Raw genomic sequence first — 20,276 nt, 5'->3', positions numbered from 1 at the left:
CTTCATTCTCTCTCTCTCTCTCTCCCTATCTCTACACACACCCTCCTGTTTTTAATGTGTGTGTGAGAACATAATGAGGTCTGAACTTTGACTGCTCACGCTCACGCTCACACACACACACACACACACACACACACACACACACACACACACACACACACACACACCGCTTCCTGTCTTTGTGATGACTTCCTCTCTCTCTCTATTTTCAGTGGGTCAGTCTCACACTCAGTGACGTGTCGACCAACATGAACATTATATCCTCAGGATTTGTTAAATTAGTAGAATGTTGAATAGAGTTTGGTGCTGCTGTTCATTAAAATCCACCCTGAATGAAACATGCTGGTCCTCACAGAGACAGACGCTTAAGAACATACACGTTCACGTATCTCCAGCTGCATCAGTACCTGTCTGTCTCTCTCTCTCTCTCACACACACACTCTCACACACACACTCACATCTACAATAACCAATCAGACAAGAGAAACTTTCTGTCAACCTGAAACAGACAAAGACCGACTGATCCAAGGCTTCATGTTCCACCTGAACCACAGAGACGGACACACAGAACCCACACACACGGAACCCACACACACAGAAACCACACAGAGTGTTTTTAGGTTCTCAGATAAACTGAATGAACACAGTGTCACAGCTTCACATACGTGGTTTTCAGTGGACATGAACAAGATGGTGACAGTGACTATGAAACAGAGAACAGGTAACAACTGATCACCTGACGACCTCTCAGTGTCATTAGCAACTGTTGCCACCCTGCCTGCTGGCTGTAACCTAGCAACCACCCAGTTACACCCGAGCAACCATCACAAAGCAGCATCCAACCTGTCACCTGTGAGTCTGAGAGTCTGAGTCTGAGAGTGAGAGTCTGAGCAGCAGAGTGGATTCCAGAGGAATCAGCAGGGACGGTCTGTGCTCAGCAGCAGGCTGAGCTGAAGTGTGTGCGTGTCCTCTCACAGCGAGTGCAGCAAACTTGTTTGTGTGTATCATTTCCTGCTGAGACCTGATAAGAGAAGATGGACTGAACAGGAAGACACTGATTGCTGTCTGTCACACAGTAACTGAGATTATTAAATGGGGGCGGGGGGGGGGGGGGGGGGGGGGGGGGGACATTTCCACAGATCTCTGCCTGACTCTGCCTGACTCAGAGGTTATTGTGTTTGGTCCTGAACAGCTCAGGAACAGTTTATCGAACCATACAGTTCCTCTGGATCACATTAATTTAGCCTCCAGGACGACTGCGAGGAACCTTGGAGTTATGTTGGATCAGGATTTGTCCTTTAACTCTCATACAAAACACGTCTGTAGCCCCGCCTTCTTTCACCTGCGCAGTATCAGTCAGATCAGGAACATCCTGTCTGAGTGATGCTGAGACACTCGTCCATGCTTTTGTTACTTCCAGGCTGGACGACTGTAACTCCCTGTTCTCAGGATGTCTGGAACTGGAATTAGCAACAGAGATCATGTTACTCCTGTTCTAACTTCTCTTCATTGGCTTCCTGTAAAATCCACAATTGATTTTAAAATCCTTCTCCTTACGTATAAGGCCCTCAGGGGCCCCCTGGCTCCTTCATACCTCACAGAGCTGATAACACCATATTATCCCAGCAGACTGCTTCGTCCCCAGACTCTCTGACAGTAGAATGTGAGGCTGAGCCTTTAGCTATAAAAAATGAATCAGGTTTGACTTTTCTGTCCTTCTTCCTTTGTGACCGTCCCACAGAGGCAGGTGGACCAACACACTGTCTGCACAAAAGACGAAAAGAAAGAAATTTCTTTCTCGTTTTATTACATGAAAGAACCAACAGAAACTGAGAGGACGTCAGGTGCAAACACCACAGAGTGAACAAATGGAAGCTCTGATGCAGGTGAGTCAGTCTCACCTGATGAACCTGAGTCTCACCTGTTTGTCCGACAAGTAAGAGAATCTGAACCAGCACAAAAAGCCTGATCCTGATTCTGACCCCTTCCCGCGAAACAAAAGAAAAATGCTCTGAAATGAACAGACCTGAGGGTGGTGCTACACGTCTAACTGCAACACTTGTAAATGTTTTTAAGGCTGACTATTGACCAGGCGAGGTGGGCCCCAGGGGCCCCAGACCCACAGAGGGCCCGGAAGTCTGCTTCATGAGTTACATCTGAAGCAGACACAGTGCAACAGTTTGGAAAATGAAATCTTTGTTCTGCACAGACAGCAGCCGTTTAGCTTAGCTTAGCATAAAGACTCGATGAGAGGTGGGGGGGTGAAATCAGTCCTCCGATCTTTGCTTCAGGAAAAGAACAAAAGAACAAGGGAAGAACTCCTGCATTAAAATCCGGCAGAGGAAAAGTAGTTTTCATCATCAGATTCTTTGCACTGATCGTTCACCTCGTTTTAATTACTTCACATCTCATCAGGTAGTTTCATCCAGTGGTTCCCAAACTGGGGGGTCGGGCCCCTCTGAGGGGTCCTGAGTTTGTTTGTGAGGTAGAACAGAAGGAGAAACAAAGCTGTGCTGAAATTTCTTTTCTCTGATCTTTGTCTGTTTGGACAGGAAATGTCTCACACAGTGTGTCAGCACTGGGTCTGTGGATCTGGATCTGTTGGATTAATGCATCATGTTGGAGGAGCTGCTGGGTGCACGCTGTCACCTTTAATCAGAGCCAGGGCAGCTGCTTCCGGTCCTTATGCTAAGCTAAGCTAGCTCTTTGGCTCTCTCAGACGTTCGGTCGGATCTCAGCGTAGTTCTTGACGACTCCAGAGAACCTGATGATGTGAACTTCAGGGTTTCTGGATTTGAAGTCTTGCCACAGGTACTCAGGTGACAGGACCTTACTGGGCTTGTTGATCCACATGTACCTGAAAATAAAGAAACAGGAAGTATAGTCATCACAAACTCAGCCAGGCTCAACACCTGTTCAGGTAACTCTGTGTACCTGTTCAGGTGACTCTCCTCCTGCCAGGCAGCCTCGATGCCTTCCTTGGCGTCAGCCTCGAAGTTGGAGCGGCAGGTCTTGGCGAGCAGGTGTACTTCCTGGAGGAGGCCTCCAAACGCCCCCCCACAGTAGTAGAAGTCTCCCTGTCCAGGAGCCACGTAGGCGCGGGAGGCCGGCCTCCGCTCGTAGGGGAACTTGCTGCGGTCATCTCTGTAGTAACCTGCGGGCACAGGTAGGAAAGAAAAAAGGAACATGCCCAAATATTAAGGTGAGAACAGTCTCATCCACAGCGCACTGCACTTCACTGAGAATCCCTCCGCCTAACAACATAGTCCCAACACAGGATGTGATGTCAGCACAGGGAGGAGCGAGGATTCTCTGCTGACCTGGATGAATCACAGCCACCAGTCCGCCCAGTGACTCCGTCCCCCAGCGGCCGTGGAACTTCGAGTCCACGTCCAGACAGAAGATGTAGTCAACGTCGTTTTGAAGCTTCTCCTCTATCAGCGTCTGGATGAGCTCCATCCTGCGAGCAGAGATCTCCTGCCAACGCCTGGAACTGGGCACTGAATGCACCATCAGCTGGAAGAGGAGGGGTGGGGGTGGGGGGGTTGATGGAGGTGGAGGAGGAAGAGGTGAGGTGTTTTTGTAAATCCGGCGACAGAGTCCTGATCTCTGGTCATTTAGTTGAAACACTTCACCTGCATCCTCTTACCTGTCTGCCAGCGGCCATTTTGACTTTGGGCACTTCCTCTGGCCGGTCGGTGAAGACGTATATGTGCACCTTGAAACCAACGAAGAAGTGCTGCTCTGCAGTCTCCAGGAAGTTTTTCAGGAACATGATGTACCTGTGGAGAAGATCAGAGGGGTCACTTCCAGGTCAAAGGTCAAATCAGAAATGCTGCATTCAGGGAGGTGTGGAAACCACAGTGCTGTGACTTCGTACTTTCCCACAGCGAACACGGTGGCTGCGATGGTGATGTTCTTCTGGGTGTAGATGCTGTCCAGGAGAACCGGGTTAAAGGTTCCCTCCCAGACCACAGGAGCCAACCAGGGCGTCACCGTCACCACATCGGTACGACTACAATTACACACACACTGATGTCATCACCAAACGAGCGACAACACGACACGAACAGTGACCACCGTGAGCGATACTCACCCCTGCACGATGCTGGGCTGTTTGTACTGCAAACTGAAACACAAACAGTGTCTTCATCAGGAAATTACACAACAGTGTGAAGAGTGTCCAGCGCCCCCTACAGGCCCAGCATGAACAAACATCGAGATCACCTCTCTGACTGCCAGTGTAACGGATTGGAATGAGATGATCAGATGTTCTAAACCAAAGAGTCTGAGGAAGATCGAGGCTTTCAGGTCTCAAACTGTCACTGTCACACATGCTGAGGACTTCATTACCCAAAATTCCTGTGTGCTGAGGGGTTTAATGTGAAGGATAATGCTGTGATTAAACATTCATACCGCACTGGAGCTATTGTAATTAGTCTCTGCTGTAGCTGAGCCCCGACCCGTAACTCTCTGTTATTCATGGTGTGGACCAGGAAGGAGGAAGTCGTCTTACACAAATAATGTCAATGATGGCCACAATAACAATAACACACTAATCAATCAATAATCAATATCCCCCATCTGTGCCCTGTCTGTCTCCCATCTGTCCCCGCCTCCACCCACCCATGATTGACATGTGTGTGATACTAAAAGTACACCTGATGATGATGATGATGATGATGAGTGTACTTACTTGTTGGGGGCCACCAGGTGGAGCTCATGACTTGTGATGACGGTATTGGCAGCAGATCTACACACACACACACACACACACACACACACACACACACACACACACACACACACACACACACACACACACACACACACAGTGAACACGCAGCCTGCAGGTTCACTGACTGATGATGTCCAGAGAAACACTGAACCTCTGTCTCTCATGGTCTGTGTCTGTCTTCAACAAATGTCACCACCTTTAATCCAAGTCAATAAACTGATGAATCATTAAATTAAAGAACCCACTCCCACAGAACCCGCTCCCACAGAACCCGCCCCTGCAGAACCCGTCCCCGCCCCACAGCACCACTGGGATCAGTCCTGAACGGCGTGCACCAAACTTAACACCTCATTAATTAAACATGTTCAAACCCACGTCAACAACTGGAAGTGGGTCTTTGACAAAGAAGCGCTGACGTTGGCGAGCGTCTGGGTGTGGTACAAGGACAAACACTCAGCTTCGTCTGACGTGAATGTTCTTTAAACTTAGACACTCCTCGCTGGAGCAGACCTCAGATCAGGCAGAAGTATGGGATCCTGTTACTGAACAGATCACTGGAGTCTACTGAGCTTTAGCTCTGACTGGGAGTCGTCTGGGAACCAGTAAGACAACAGAAAAATAGATAAATATATGATATCAGTAATAATAATAATAACTATTGCGTCTTCTTTCTTTAGTCCCCTGAAGACATTTGTCACTGCCACTTTGTGTTTGCGTCTCCCAGAGCAGTTTGTTTTGTATAATGACACTGATCTGTGATCAGATTGGAGCTGTGAGTTGCTGTCAGATCAAACCATTAACCTTCAGTTTCTGTTGCTCGCAGCTGGAGAAGCTCAGACCAACAGGTGAACAGGTAACAGCCGCTCTGTGTGAAGGTCAGCTGATAAGCCTATCAGACTACACCCAGGGAGAAACCAAACAAGCACAGAGAATATTTGTGTTACTGACCCGCCCTCTGGTGGTATCTGATCCTGCTCAAAGGACACAACAAGTCTGCAAAACACAAACACACAAAGGTCAGGTCGTCACGTGTGAAAAACATCACCGTGACAGGAAAATCATTCATCCTTTCATCCATCAGTCGTTTCATGATCCAGGTTCTCAAGTGAGAGAATCGAAAAAACATGACAATGATGTAACCTTTCATGACCAAACGATTAATCAGTTAATCAAGAAAATCGTATCTGATAAATGAAAAATGATTTGCAGTGAGGACACGTTAGACAAACTGGTTCTGACTGGTTCGTCTCATCAACGTTCACTTCCCTGACTGGAAGGTGTTCTGAAATAAAACTTTATTTGAAAGGGCTCTGTGGACACTGAGCTGCTGGAAACCAGTTCAGACCCAGGGAAACTCCCAGTCTCTCAGCTGCAGTGTTTGCTCTCAGGATCAAAGCCTCCTCGGATCAGGTTCAGTTCCTGGTTTCAGTGTTTAACAAAAATACCTGTGTGTGTGTGTGTGTGTGTGTGCGTGTGTGTTCACACCTGTTTGTCACCAGTTAATCGTCTGAGCACCAGTCCCAACCTAAGGTCTGGCCCTGTACTAACCCAGTACTTAGTGACCCCCCCTCCATGAACACTGACAGCAGCTCAGAGTCCTGCAGATCAGTTCAGGTCCACCCACAGGTTTCCAGTCTGGTTCAGGTCTGCGAGCTGACGTATAAAATATATAATCTGCACAGTTTGAGCTCAGTGTTGAGGAGATCCCTCTCAGACCAGATCCCTCTCAGACCAGATCCCTCTCAGACCAGATCTCTGTATAAAGAACAGTTTCCCCCTCACAGCAGCTGCACTGAGATGAACGGTGAAACTGATGCTGACGTGGAAACACATCAGAGGATTCACTGTGTCTGATTCACATGTCTCCTCTGTCCCAGAGACAGTGTCTCTAACAGAAAGATGAAGACACGTCTCTGTCTGAAGCACAGAGCATAAAGCATCAGTCACAGTGAGTGTGTTACCTGTAGGACTGGAAGTTGTAGTAGTACAGCACTCTGTGGGTCGAACAGACACACAACCATTACCCATCAACAACAACTGATCACAGCACACACACACACACACACTGACAGACACGCTGTCACACACACACACACACACACAGACACGCTGTAACACACACACACACACACACACACACACACACACACACAGACACGCTGTAACACACACCTTTTAAGGTGGAATGTTGAGTTGCATGTTGCTCCGTGTCAGCAGCAGCAGTGGTTTGTGTGTGAACTCACCCCAGCAGCAGAGCTAACAGCAGGATCACCGTCACAACTTTACCGCTCCACAGATGCATGTCCCAGTCTGAGTGAGACCAGGACAGTCCTGATCCACACGGGGACAATCCTGACTTCAGTCCAAGTCCACTACAGACCAGGTCCACAGAGACCACAGCTTGAGATCCAGCCAGTCTGAGCAGAGGACTCTTCTGGCAGCAGTTAGTCCTGGTCTGTCCTCACACCCTGCTCACACACACACACACACACACACACACACACACACACACACACACACACACACACACACACACACACAGGAGGAGTGTCCAGGTGTGTTGCAAGCACCTGGCGGGGGGAGGGGGAGGGGGAGGTGGGGGGGGGGGGGGGGGGGGTTGTCCCTGTTCAGACCTGATCGTCAGTGCACAGATGATCAGATCAAACGTGAAGCGAGTTTTCACCTTGTGCTGCTCGACTGTTTTTCACACACTGCACAGCCAATGGAAGCTCTCCGACCGAAAAGGAGGAGTGGCTTGCCTTCAAAGATACCTCACACCCGAGCAACGTTTGTTTCCGTCATCAACCGTGAACTAAATAAGGCCTATTGCTGCTTCGTACCAGAAAGCCGGCCGTGCTAACGTGTGTGCTGTCTAACTGGAAGCTAATGCTAGTGCTAACTTGGCTCGTGGTAAAGTTCAACCACTCGCTGCAAACAAGAAACAGATTCAGTCTCTGAGAAACGACCTGGTCGTCCTACAGTCTCGGTTCTGTCTCTGTGAAGTACAGAAGTAATCAGCGGACCACAGATCACCTGACCTGGTTGTGCTTCACCGTGATCTCTTCAGTTAACGTGTTTCTGGAGGATGAGACTGAAACGCTCAGAGGAGATTTTCAAAGAAAAACACTGGGCCTCAGGTTTGTTACTCCAGAGACACATAAAGAAGGACGGTAATGGAGGGACAGCAAAAGACAAACCAACTGTGCTGCTTCCCAGAAATGAACCAGGGACATTTTCCCAGAGACAGAACCTCATCGACCTCAGCTTCTCTCAGCTTCTCACTGTAACTCACTGGACAAAGCTCTCCTCAATTCTCTGGCGTCACAGTAGCTAAACATTAACTGTCCCATCAGTCCAGATAATCCGTCCGTCACGTGGCACTTTATCATTTCAACCTTCCACAGATTAAACCAGAAGCTTCTGGACTCAGTGGGAATCGAGCGGCTTCTGCTCTGTGTCCACGTCAGACCTCACGTTACACCTACACTACAACATTACAACCTAATTCATTACAGATTTACGTTACTCAATTTTAAAGTCTAAACTTTTCAAAATAAAATCTAAACTAAGCTCAACAAAGGCTCTCTCCAAACCAGCAATAAAAATGAAGCCACTTTTGTTTCCTTGAATCATCTCCAGCATCATTATTGATGAATAATGCCTGTCACATTTAGCAGGAATCTTAGCATCACAGCGTGTGATTGGTCTGATCAAAGGGTTCAGTTAAACCACAGAGCTCAGTGGGTCTCCACCTGTCCCAGGTGTTTCCCTGGTTTAAAGCACCACAGCAGTTCTGAGAGCTGAGAGGAAGTATGACGTAAATGAAAGTATGTCGTCTCATCCACTTTACACGGGTTCAGTCTCCACTAAACCCTGAAGTTCATTTCATTTTCTGATCAAATCAGTCGGCTCTAGATTCATCAGCTGATTTATCAATATCTAGAATCAAGTGCTCAGCTCCTGCTGCCAATGCTTGGTCTTTCAAATTAAAATTCCAACATCCTGCTCTAAGAACACTGAAAGATTTAATCCAACACAAACATGTTCAGAGCAAAACTCTGGGAAAACAGAAGAAACCGGATCTACTTCCTGGTTTTCCACATATCCCAGTTTAACTCCGAAACACACACTGTGGTGTGATTCACATCAGACCACATGATTATACCTGAATCACGGCCTGAAACAACCAATCAGGGAGTCAGGGAAGACACACCTGAGACAAAACGCCCTGAACGTGATACAGTCAGGACCAGAGACAAAGGAGTGTCCCTCCCTCAGCCTGCCTGCTGGAGCCTTCACGCACCAGACTTCATAGAGAAAACGCCGTATTTTAAAATGATTGATCCTCTGTCTTACATACGGTCTACGTCCTCTACACGTCATCTGTCGCTCCGCGTCTGGCGCGAGCCTCAACGGGACCCCGGGTGTCAATCAACCCTCCGACCACCCGAGACTACCGGAACCAGCAGGAGTTGTTCCTCTGCGTCGGTTCCGACAGAACAAACAGAACAGATTGAAAACCGAAACCGAAAAAAACTTCACAGACTCACCACTTCCGCGTGCCACTCCCAGCGCGCGCTCCCCGCTCTGAAACAGGAAATGCTTGCATCTCCCTCGTCTTCCGTGTTTTTTTTAAACAGCAGCGTACATCCGAAATGTTGCACTACCGCCACCTCCTGGAGACCATCACTTCCTGCAGCATCTCACCAGACCTGGGCTCAGGAAGCTGAGCTTTGTCCCGTGTCACCACAGTCCTGTTAACTCTGTACACCTGTAAACTCTGTACACCTGTACACCTGTAAACTCTGTGCACCTGTACACTCTGTACACCTGTACACCTGTAAACTCTGTACACCTGTAAACTCTGTACACCTGTACACCTGTAAACTCTGTACACCTGTACACCTGTAAACTCTGTGCACCTGTAAACTCTGTACACCTGTACACCTGTAAACTCTGTGCACCTGTAAACTCTGTACACCTGTAAACTCTGTGCACCTGTACACTCTGTACACCTGTACACCTGTAAACTCTGTACACCTGTAAACTCTGTACACCTGTACACCTGTAAACTCTGTACACCTGTAAACAAATCTCAACAATAAATATGAATAGTTCCAGGGTCACAGAGTTCCAGGGTTTGCAGAGGTTCTTGAACGTTTCCCTGCAGGTTAATGAATCTGAACTGTGTCTGTGTTCATTACTTTTCATTGTGTTTACAAGTAAACGTCCAATAATATTTTAATATTTAATTTTAATATTTTAATAATGATTTCATTCTCATAGTTTCAGTGATGTCACAGGGTTGCATCATGACTGAACATTTCCATAACAACCACAAACTGAATGTACGGCCTGAAAGTGAAAAGTATGATGTCATCACTTCATCAACTTAGAGTCGGTGTGAAGAGGATTCAACCTTCAAAATAAAATAAAAGTTTAAAGTTTAACCGACCATCCTAAACTTTACAGAAAATGAGTCAAACCTACTCAGTGTTCTTATGTTTGTGTTTATTTACATTTGGATTTAAAATGTTCATTAGTTAGTGACACAGGCCCAGCTGACATCACTTCCTGTGAGGTATGCTGCATTTAGACCTGAGGTCTGGAAAATGAAAGTGAAGGGACTTCCTCAGCATAAAGTAGACTGAGCAGGAAAAAGGTCCAAATATTCCCACACACACACAAACACTGTGTGAATGAATGAAAAGCTAAAATGAAATATTCACTGATTCATCTCACACATTTCAAATCCTGTCTCACTGACTTTCAGTTTCAGAGATTCTGCTGTTTTTAGACTCAGTTTCTTTAAACAGGTTTGTCATATTTTTGCAGTAGAAACATTGGGACAAAGTGAAGACGCAACATTAACACGCAGACAGTAACAGTACATTGATTGGATTGTGTAGAGTGTGGAAAGTGAGAATGGAAACACAGCGGGACTTTCTACCTTTCACTCTGCTCTGTCCCTTTCTCTTTCCTGCTGGAATAAAAGTCCTGAACTCAGATCAGCAGCATGTTGGAGACACTGACTTACAGCACAACTCACATCCTCACCTTCATCATGATCAGCTGGACCGGCCTCTTCGTCCTCTGCGGCATCCTGAATCCCATTCTCTGCTGTGATTGGCTCAAACAGTACCATCACTACAGCAACATCTCTCTGACCTCCATCCTTCTCATGGTGAGTACCGCCCCGATTCATGGTCCTGGAGGGACTGGTGCTTAAAGACGTCCCTGTGAGGCCCCTGATGGATTTAAATGATCCCTTAGGAGTCACAGATTAAGTCTCTGGTTACTTTCTACTTACCACCTAAAGGAGCCCAAAGTCTGCAGCTTGTAGACCAGTGGAACCAGTTGAGCTTACACTGATTTGTGAAGCGTGTGATGTGGTGAAATGAAGTGTGGTCTCTCTGTTTCAGGGCGGTGAGCTGACTGAAGAGGAGAGTCCAGTTTCCTTTCCATACAGACTCTACAGACAGATACGAAACACTGAGGTAATCAATCAGTCTATCAGTTTATCAATCAGTCTATCAGTGAATCAATCAGTCCATCAGTTTATCAATCAGTCTCTCAGTGAATCAATCAGTCCATCAGTTTGACATTTCAGCAGCTTTCAACTGATACGTCAGCTGGAGCTGTGAGATCACACAGCGTCTGAGCCAATGAGCAGCTCGCACACTGTGCTAACGTGTGAGGTCGGCTCTTACACTCACAAAGCTAAATGCAATGAGTTTGGGCTACGCAAGTCAACTTCAATTCAGTTCAGTGTTATTTGGCGAACCAGAGTAAACAGGAACCAGCAGATGTCTCCACCGAGTCTCGTCCTGGAGACAAAGACTGAACCCTCCAAACGTTAAAGCTGTAATACACACACACTGAGTGATTACAACACGTAACATGCTGACAGTATGTGTCTGCACCGGCAAACACAAACACAAGCATCTGGTTACACACCTGGACCCACTGTCAAAAACATTTAATAAAAAAAAGACATGTGAGATCAGTGTAATGCACGCATTAACAAGCTGTGTGGATGAATAAGCAGGGCAATTAGGTCAACAGGCGAGTTGCCCCAGGTGTTGATCCCTACACGCTAGCCAAAATGGCTGCTCCTGGTTGGACCGAGCAGCTGCGTGTGCTGTTTGGTCCAATATATTCTGTTTCACACGAATCCCTGCGTCTCAAAGTTAGCAAGACCCACAGAGCGGTGACAGCCTCATCTGTGGGAAAGAAAGAAAGCGGAATCATCCTTTAAATTCACGCTGCTTTGATTTCATGTTTCCATTTCTGCTGCCACTTTAACTCCTTTCAGTGTTTCCAACGTTTTAGCAGCAGATTTTCAGTACTTTCATTTCTTTCAGATAATTTTTCCTTTTCTCGTCATATGTTATTATTCTCATGTAATAATGTCGACGCTGACGCACATTCGGTGGCGTTTCCGTACAAACGTAAACAAACTGTTGCTGTCCTCTGTTATGTTGATGACATCAGCTCTGTCAGCCAATCAGACAGCTACAATTTACACCCGTCTCTCTCTCTTTCTGTCCAGGTTGAGTCCCAGCTGGCTTTCATCAGAAATAGTTTTGAATTGATCCTCGGTCTCTATCGCCATGGCAACTTCTCCTCCCTTACCTGGGATACTGAAGAGACTCAAAGGTTCCTGACGGCCATCGACAGGCAGATAAATGTATTCATCACCTGTGTGAGTAAAGAGTTTACACTTCGAGAGAAACTTCACTTCAGCTCCTTTCAGTGTTACACTTCAACTACCAGTTCAAGTTCTCTGAGAACACACATCATAACCACACACACACATCAGCAGAAACACTTTAACTGTTTTAACTGAAAGCTCAGCATCTTTCAGTGTTTCTGTTCAAACTGAACCACTTCAGCGTCCTTCACTGTTTCCTCTTCATACACTTCCATTCCTTTTATATGTTCAGCTTCATTTTTCCTGCCAAACTCAGAGAATCAGTCTGAATTGTTTTCTATTATCAGGTGTCAATGAACAGCACAGCAGACAACAGACTGAGCGGATACTACAGGAGACTGAAGACCAGGACTCTGTCCCACACTGTAAGTCCAAGTACTGTTGGAGTACTGACTGTAGCACTGACTGCAGCACTGACCACAGCACTGACTGCAGCACTGACTGTAGCACTGACTGCAGCACTGACTGTAGCACTGACTGCAGCACTGACCGCAGCACTGACTGCAGCACTGACTGTAGCACTGTGTTCACAGGGTGGGAGCACTGCATCCTGGGAGCTGATCAGGAAGGAAACTAAACTGCACCTGGATCAGTTGGACCTGCTGGTGGCCTCCATCAAACATTCATCTGCTGCCAGCAGGAGGCGCTCTACAACAACTCCACACCAACAATGACACAAAGTCTCGTGTCATTCATCTGTTTCTCTGTGAGAGACGGACTCTGATAGTTTCTATTCTCACTCTATTTATTTATTTATTTATTTATCTATTATCTTTCTATTTATGAACAAAATGTTTTTCTTTAATTGATTGATTGATTTTTCTGTATTTTGTACTGACAGTAAAGAGCCTTGATGCAGATCTGTGTTCAGTGTTTGGTTCTTTGCTCAGTGACCTAACTCACCTCTCAACTGCTTTTAACTCAGTGGTTTCACCTGGTCTCATATTTACCTTCAAAATAAATAAAAATATAAATCAGAGGTAGAAAGTAAGTATTTTTATTACTCATTTACTCTAGTATTTAATTTATTCTGAGTATTTTCCTTTTCTGTTACTTTATATTTCTCTTCTACTTTCACAGTAAATATTCCTTCTACTTCTGTGCTGCACTCAATTAATCTGACTTAAAAAAACATGATAAATTGCAAAAAAAAAAAAAAAAACAAACCCACTTTTTCCTGTGATGGTTGGTCATTGTTTCATCACAATCTGCAGAGAATATGAATCCATCATGGATCTGAAGCAGAGTAGGACATTAAACACAGTCATGTGTTAGAGATGATCATTGTAGACAATAAACATAAAGAACAATACAAACAGGAAGTGGAGGAAGTTGGAGGGCAGCATTCAGAGCACACAGCAGGACGCAGCTTCCGGATCAGGGGCTTTGCTGCACCTGGACCTGGTTCAGCATCAGGGAAGCTGTGAGCAGGACAATGACCCTAAACATGGACGTGAATCTACCACAGACAAAGAACATCCACCTTCTGGAGCAGTCCAGCGAGAACCCAGACCAGAACCCAGAGCTCAGAGAACTTCTGACCAGTTAGGTCAGGTTTACTTCCCTCTTCCACCAGTGAGTGCTGGTGTTTAATGGGTGTGACACAGAGATTACAACAGGTTGTGTGTTATTAACTGTGTGTGTCTGTTCTGCTGAGCTCAGGTACGACGTCATGTCACGACCGACGTGACAGTTTGAAGAAGTGCTAACAGAAACAGAGACGAGGCTGACGATCGTTTTTCCTCTCAAAGCTGAGGAGAAATGGAAAGTGAGTGAGCGAGTGCAGCTGAAGCAGAGGACAGAGGACGACTCGAGGCTGGTTACTCAGTTTCCCTCCTGTTTTCTGTCTAAATTAAAACTGAAACTTTTCCCCTGCATCTCTTCGCTCTTCACTTTTCTCTGTAAACCCTAACCAGAGTTTTTGAGGGTTAAACCGCTTCCTGGGCTGATGACACACACGGGTTTTTTTTTCTTTGATTCATACAGAAAAAAAAATACACATTGTAGCCAAATGTATGTGGACAGCTCTGCCTGCACACGTTCTGGGGAAAAGTTCATGCTGCAACATACAATGATAGTTTCCAGCCTTTAAAATGCAGCTGAATCAGCTTTTTGATCCTTGTCACAGAAGCACAGTGCAAACCCAGTCTTTACATTAACATCTCATTAATTTATACTTTCACAACATTTACACAAAGTCTTTCAGTTTAGGACGGTTCATAGATGAAGGACTAGAGAATAATAAACATACTTTCATGTTTATCATCTTCACGGTTTAAGTGTTTCTTGATGGTGTAAAAACTAAAAGCACATTGTCACATATGATTTTTTATGGCTTTTCTGAATAAAAGTTCTTTTTAAACCAACCAAACAAAATAAAAACCATCTTCTAAGTGAAGCTTTAAAAGTTTCTTCAGTAAATCATGACTGAAAAAAAGGACTGAAGTAAAGGGAATTTTCCAAAGAATTTTTGCTTTGTAATTCAGTTTCTGCTTTGTATAAAAGACAGAGGGGCTCATCAGAACCTGAACAAGCACCAGCCTGAGAAGAACCACATCAACTGAGACCAGGACCTGCAGGACCTTCAACACACGGTGAGTTCGTTACATCGCTTTTTCTTTGTAGGATTAATGAGGACAAAAAGTTTCTCATATCAAACATAGAAATCATTAGTTTTCTCTCAAACTAAAAACAAGTTTTCATTAAAAGGATAAAAAAACAGAAACAGAATAATTTCATGAAAACAACAAAACAAAAATCAAAAAAACAGAAACAGTAGAATCAGGATGATTCTATTTAAAAATGATCGGAAAGAAAAATACAACTAAACATTTCATCTGCACATGAAGAGCTGAACCGTCCAGAGACGTTCAGGACGAAGACAAAGACCTGAAGAGGACAAATCTCAGGGACATCGTGGGATTTTTTCATTTTCTGGTTTTACTCCAATTTCTGAAAATTTCTTTCAATTGTGTTTTAAAGAAAAAGACGAATTTATTTAATGTGTTTGTCAGAAATGATTGGATGAAAGACAATAACACACATCAGTGATTCTCAGTCCCAGACACGGACTTTGTGTTGAACAGATTTCATTCAGTTTCCTCTCAGTGGATTTAACCTCTGCCTCAGCAGAGTCAGTCAGAACACGCCGCTACAGGTCAAAGTTTAACGTCCTGTCAAATGTTCTTCTTCCTTTGACTCGAATTGTTCTGTGGAGAATCTCAGGATCTTTAACCACCACAGACCCAAACTGTCTCCAACACTACCACTACTACCACTGCTGCTACTACTGATAACAACAACAACAACAACAATAATAACAATGTCTTTGTGTGTAGCACCTTTCATGCAAAGCTGCAGCCCAAAGTGTTTTATAAAAAAGGACCAGAAGCTTTAAATGAACCTGTTTCTGCTTCTTCTGTTCACGTACAACAGCATCGACCTGTGAAGGAAACATCTCAGACCTTCAGCTTCCTGAGAAACAACCTGAGCATCATCAGTTCACACCTGAATCTGTGTGAACAAATAGCTTCAGCCTGCTGATTTTTACTTTTCCCACACAATAAAAAGGTAAGTGGATCGTGAACGTTACCGTGACGACTCCGTGTTAACGTCACCAAACACGATTTCCAGCGTGCGACTTTTCCGGCGCTCAGAAACATCGAGCATCGGAGCACAGATGGAAATATTTGTCAGCGTGAACCAAGCTAATCGAGATGATGATGAGCAGCTTGTGATGATGCCACAGATTTAAGTTTCATTTCAGAGCTGACTGACAGCTCAGAGTGTAAGAGCCTGAAGACTCAGAACGAAGCAGGGTCCTGCTCTGAAACAATCCAGGAATCACTGATCACTGACTCACTGACACGATGAAGCAGCTTTTTCACTTTCAGTCCATTTCATTTTTGTTGGAACTTTTCATTAAATTCAAAAGTTTCCAGTGGAGAACATTGTTTTACGGCTTGACATCAGCAGCTTGAATGGAAACATGTCGGCTGCTTCGGGTGTCGGTGTATTCCCATGCCCCGTTCGCTGGCACTGAAATGAAACTTAAATTTGTGCGATCGCGTCTCTGAGTTCACTTCATGCTGACAAATTTCCAAATTTCCAAGTTTCCACCTGTGTTCTGACACTTGATGTTTCTGACCGCTGCGAACAGGGAAACTGTTCATCAGAATTCGTATTGCGTTCTCATGACAAATGGCAACTGTCACATGACACGTCTGTTCTACGCATAAATGCTAACGTCGCTTCCATTTGTCCTCTAGTGAAGCCTGAAGCTTCGGTTCCGTCTCCAGCTGCTGCGACAGACTCTCAGGTCAGAGTTCAACTTTGATTTCACAGGACAAACTTCTGCTCCGTTTTTTTATTCTAACGTGTTTGATCACTGTGTTCAGCATATGATCACATGACAGAGTCAGACTGTGAAACCAGAGCGCGTTACCTCCATCAGAGACGGGACGATTTGTCCGTCCTGACAGCGCGGGGACAGCCAGAGGAAGATTTACTGCATATTTAACAGAGATTTTGTTGTTGATCACTTTTTTCTCTGGTTTCTTTGTGTGAAGTGTCACTGATGTTAGTCAGAAACTTTGTTGTTTGTGTTGTGGAAAACTGTTCGAATCAACATGGAACCAGAGGCGCTTTGCTGACTCAAATCAGTTCATGGTTACAGACACGAGTTTGAACAGCAGCAGCAGACACATCTCCATCCATCCAGCTCGCAGCTCTGATTCAGACTAAGACACAGTGAAGTTTCAGAGCTGCAGCTGTCGTGTCCTGAGGACAGAACGACGTTTAGGCCAAACTTCATTCACTTTTCTTCTTATTTTACTGTTAAATATTCTGGAGACTTCAGACAAAAACCTTGTATTAAATCAACTTCGAACCGTGCTTGTGTACCTGAATGAACCTGCAGTGACTCACCTGGCCCAGGTCTCTGCTGCTGTGGTTTCGTAGTCTATGATGATTCACACAGGTATAGCCACCGGCTGGTAAGCCATTCCGCTGCTCTCTGTTGTAGGTTACCTGAACTCACCTGAAGCTCCCGGCTCACACAGCAGACCTGAAGCATCTCAGCCCAGCTCCAATCAGGACCAGAACCAAGGCCACCTGAAGAACAGGAATCAGGATCAGGACCGCTCCAGGTAAAGGCTGTGAACACTCAGAGTCAGTTTGACTTTGTTTAAGCTTCAACTAAAACTGAGATCTGTTTGTGAATCTCAGGACCAGGACCAGCTGAAGATCAGTTGAAGAACCAGGATAAAACCCATCAAACCCAGAACAATGACACCCGCTTCAGTCCTCCTTGTTATCTTGCAGCTCTGCAGCCTCCAGCTGATGGCGGTTGCTATGCCGACCTGTCAGCTGCAGGCGAACGTGGTCAAGGACGCCCACCACCTGCTCAGAGACCTGGTAAGACCCCCGACCCCTCACCTGTACACTCAGCACTGCCTTACTTTCTTTAGCTAATGTTAGCCCAGTCTGAGCTGTGTCCTGTCTGTCCTGTAGGGGGGACAGTTTCCTGTCCACTGCTTCCGTTACAATGTCAACATCACCTTCCCAGACTCCGCCTTCCCTGCCGCCACAGCCAGTCACCCTCAGGTGAGCCTCTGACCTCACCGGGTCGTTTTTAAAAAACTGTTTAAACTCTGAACACTGATGTCCGATTGGTTCCCTGCAGTGCCGCCGGGTATTATGGGTGGTGTATGAGTCCCTGCGGGAGACAGAGCTAATGTTCGACGACTATGAGTTACCGGTCGGAGAGGGCGGAGTCACCTGGGACGTTAAGAAGCTCAGCGACTTCCGGAACCTGCAGTACCGACTGCTGGAAGAGGGAAGCTGTGTGAGTACGATGGCAGGTTCCTCTGGGGTCTGGGGTCAGTGCTGGGTTCGTTTCTCTGTGCTGTTAATCACTTTTTTACCCTCCCCACCCTCTCCACCCCCCCTCCCACAGCTGTCCACATTCCATGGTCCAGATGTGTTATCCTCTTACTTCAGTAATGTGACAGCTGTTGTGCAGCAGCAGGTAAACTTCATGTTTTCATGAGTCGTGAACATAAATTAGATGAAGAGACGTTAAGCTTCACCCTGAGTTCAGTCTGTCAGGCAGAGCTGCGTCAGAAGCAGCTGCAGCCTGAGGACACAAACAATCTGTGAAGGTTTATTGTTGAGTAAAAAGAAAAGAAAAGAAAGCATCTGGATCTTTAGACATTAGAAAGAAATAATTTGAAGAACAAACATTCATTCTTCAGGTTTTCAGTAACTGTGGAAAATTCTTCAATTCCATTCAAAAATCATTTCTTTAATAAAATAATTTATGTATTTTTAGTTTTTATTTCTGCCCCAAATATTTTCTGAATTCCTGTTTCACTGTTGATCAGGAGAGCGCTGCCTGCGGGTGGATGGCTCTGAGGAGAGACGTTCTCGGGGTTCTAAAGAAGGCTCTGAAGGAACACCTGAGCTGCTTCACCCGGACAGACTGACACTGACCACGCCCACTGAGCACAGAGACCACGCCCACTGATCGCTTACTCACAATGGCTAATTGAAAATCAATATTTATTTGACCTATTTATTTATTTATTTATTTATTTATTTAGACTCATTTTGATATTTATACTTTCACATTTATTGTTTACAGGATTTTTGTTGTTTTGTTTTTATTTCTGCTTCTGTTTGTGAATCACTGTTCTGTCCTCAGTGTGTGTGTGTGTCTGTACACACACACACACACACACAGAGGAAGTCCGAGCAGATTAAAGTCAAACTCTTTCATCAATCTCATGAAGTCTTTTTTAGAAAACTGTAAAACACAAAATCAATTACACACCAAAGTTACTGCAGTGACATCACAGTGTGACACCGTCACTGTTCACCAGGTTAGCATTCACAGATCAACACACTGAACTGCAGCACAACAAAATACACTATAAGAACCAACGTTCTACATACAGCGGAACATTTCCCTGTCTGACTCTGAACGGGGACCCGACAGCACCGTGTGACCAAAACAACCAATGAAACAGCAGCACGGGCAAATAACTAGAAAACAATGTCACACACACACACACACACACACACACACACACACACACACACAAACATTTCTGGGTTGGGTCCTGCTTCTTGTTTCTATTTCCTGTTTTATTTTGAAGCCCTGGCCTTTGTGTATCAGCTTGTTTCCCGTTCCGTCCTCATCTGTCTGTTCTGGGGTTTCTGTCTTTGGTTCCTCTTTCCTCGTGTTCCTGCCCCCAGACCCCTGACCCTGATCTAACCTGAGTCTAACCTGAACCCTAAAACTGGGTCTGAACCTTCAAACAGACCTTTAACGTTGTGAGAACCAAGCAAAATGTTCATTCACCTGCAGCCGATGGTGTTTACAGCTGATGACTCACATTTCTTAATGCTGAGTTCATGTCTTTAAAAGTCCAGGTCCAGGTTCAGGTTCAGGTTCAGGTCCAGGTTCAGGTTCAGGTCCAGGTCCAGGTCCAGGTCCAGGTTCAGGTCCAGGTTCAGGTCCAGGACCTGTACCTCCAGGATGAACCAGTTCAGGATGAACCAGAACTCCCAGCAGCATCTGTCTCCCAGCAGGAAAACTGTGTTAGTCCGAACACATGAACATAAAACACCAACAACAGGCAGCATCAGTTGGATCGCTGATGTCTGAGTGTCCCCTGATTTCTCTGGTTATTTCTTTGCTCAGTATATATACATGCATGTCTACGTGTGTGTGTGCGTGTGTGTGTGTTCCACTGCTGCATGTTTGTCTTTTTATTATCTAAAACAAATGCTGATGATTCAGGAGTCAGACCAGGTGAGTGC

General features: G+C 45.5%; 2 protein-coding genes across 4 annotated transcripts; one reads left to right on the top strand and one right to left on the bottom strand.

The window, feature by feature from the left end:
- Positions 1-1,770: 1,770 nt before the first annotated feature.
- LOC121198401 (globoside alpha-1,3-N-acetylgalactosaminyltransferase 1-like) lies at positions 1,771-9,346 on the bottom strand. 3 transcript variants are annotated; one of them, XM_041062504.1, is made up of 11 exons: positions 9,289-9,346; positions 6,982-7,206; positions 6,700-6,732; positions 5,687-5,731; positions 4,697-4,753; positions 4,097-4,129; positions 3,881-4,015; positions 3,650-3,782; positions 3,321-3,516; positions 2,935-3,154; positions 1,771-2,857 (listed from the first exon to the last, which is right to left on the bottom strand). In XM_041062504.1, exons 2-11 carry the CDS (start codon positions 7,038-7,040, stop codon positions 2,716-2,718), a joined length of 1,053 nt encoding a protein of 350 aa, XP_040918438.1. In that variant the 5' UTR covers positions 7,041-7,206; positions 9,289-9,346; the 3' UTR covers positions 1,771-2,715. The 3 variants fall into 3 exon arrangements, with proteins under 3 accessions (XP_040918438.1, XP_040918436.1, XP_040918437.1); XM_041062502.1 differs by lacking the exon at positions 9,289-9,346 and adding an exon at positions 9,095-9,274; XM_041062503.1 differs by lacking the exon at positions 9,289-9,346 and adding an exon at positions 9,099-9,274.
- Positions 9,347-10,802: 1,456 nt separating this feature from the next.
- On the top strand, positions 10,803-13,310 carry ifnphi1 (interferon phi 1). The gene is made up of 5 exons (XM_041063206.1): positions 10,803-10,922; positions 11,161-11,235; positions 12,291-12,443; positions 12,740-12,817; positions 12,986-13,310. The coding sequence occupies exons 1-5, from the start codon at positions 10,803-10,805 to the stop codon at positions 13,124-13,126; spliced, it is 567 nt and encodes a 188-aa protein (XP_040919140.1). The 3' UTR covers positions 13,127-13,310.
- The last annotated feature ends 6,966 nt before the right edge of the window (positions 13,311-20,276 follow it).

This window comes from Toxotes jaculatrix, chromosome 18 (assembly GCF_017976425.1).
Source record: "Toxotes jaculatrix isolate fToxJac2 chromosome 18, fToxJac2.pri, whole genome shotgun sequence".
NCBI classification, from domain to species: Eukaryota; Metazoa; Chordata; class Actinopteri; family Toxotidae; genus Toxotes; species Toxotes jaculatrix.
Note: the sequence above shows the minus strand (reverse complement) of the source record. Positions and strands in the feature narration are given on the sequence as shown.

Coding starts and splice junctions, on each gene's coding strand:
- ifnphi1 (XM_041063206.1), top strand. CDS start 10,803: ATGATCAGCTGGACCGGCCTCTTCGTCCTCTGCGGCATCCTGAATCCC. Junction 10,923..11,160: donor TGACCTCCATCCTTCTCATG/GTGAGTACCGCC, acceptor TCTCTGTTTCAG/GGCGGTGAGCTGACTGAAGA. Junction 12,818..12,985: donor CCAGGACTCTGTCCCACACT/GTAAGTCCAAGT, acceptor CTGTGTTCACAG/GGTGGGAGCACTGCATCCTG.
- LOC121198401 (XM_041062504.1), bottom strand. CDS start 7,040: ATGCATCTGTGGAGCGGTAAAGTTGTGACGGTGATCCTGCTGTTAGCT. Junction 4,130..4,696: donor CACCTGGTGGCCCCCAACAA/GTAAGTACACTC, acceptor TTTGTGTTTCAG/TTTGCAGTACAAACAGCCCA. Junction 2,858..2,934: donor GAGGAGAGTCACCTGAACAG/GTACACAGAGTT, acceptor CTTTATTTTCAG/GTACATGTGGATCAACAAGC.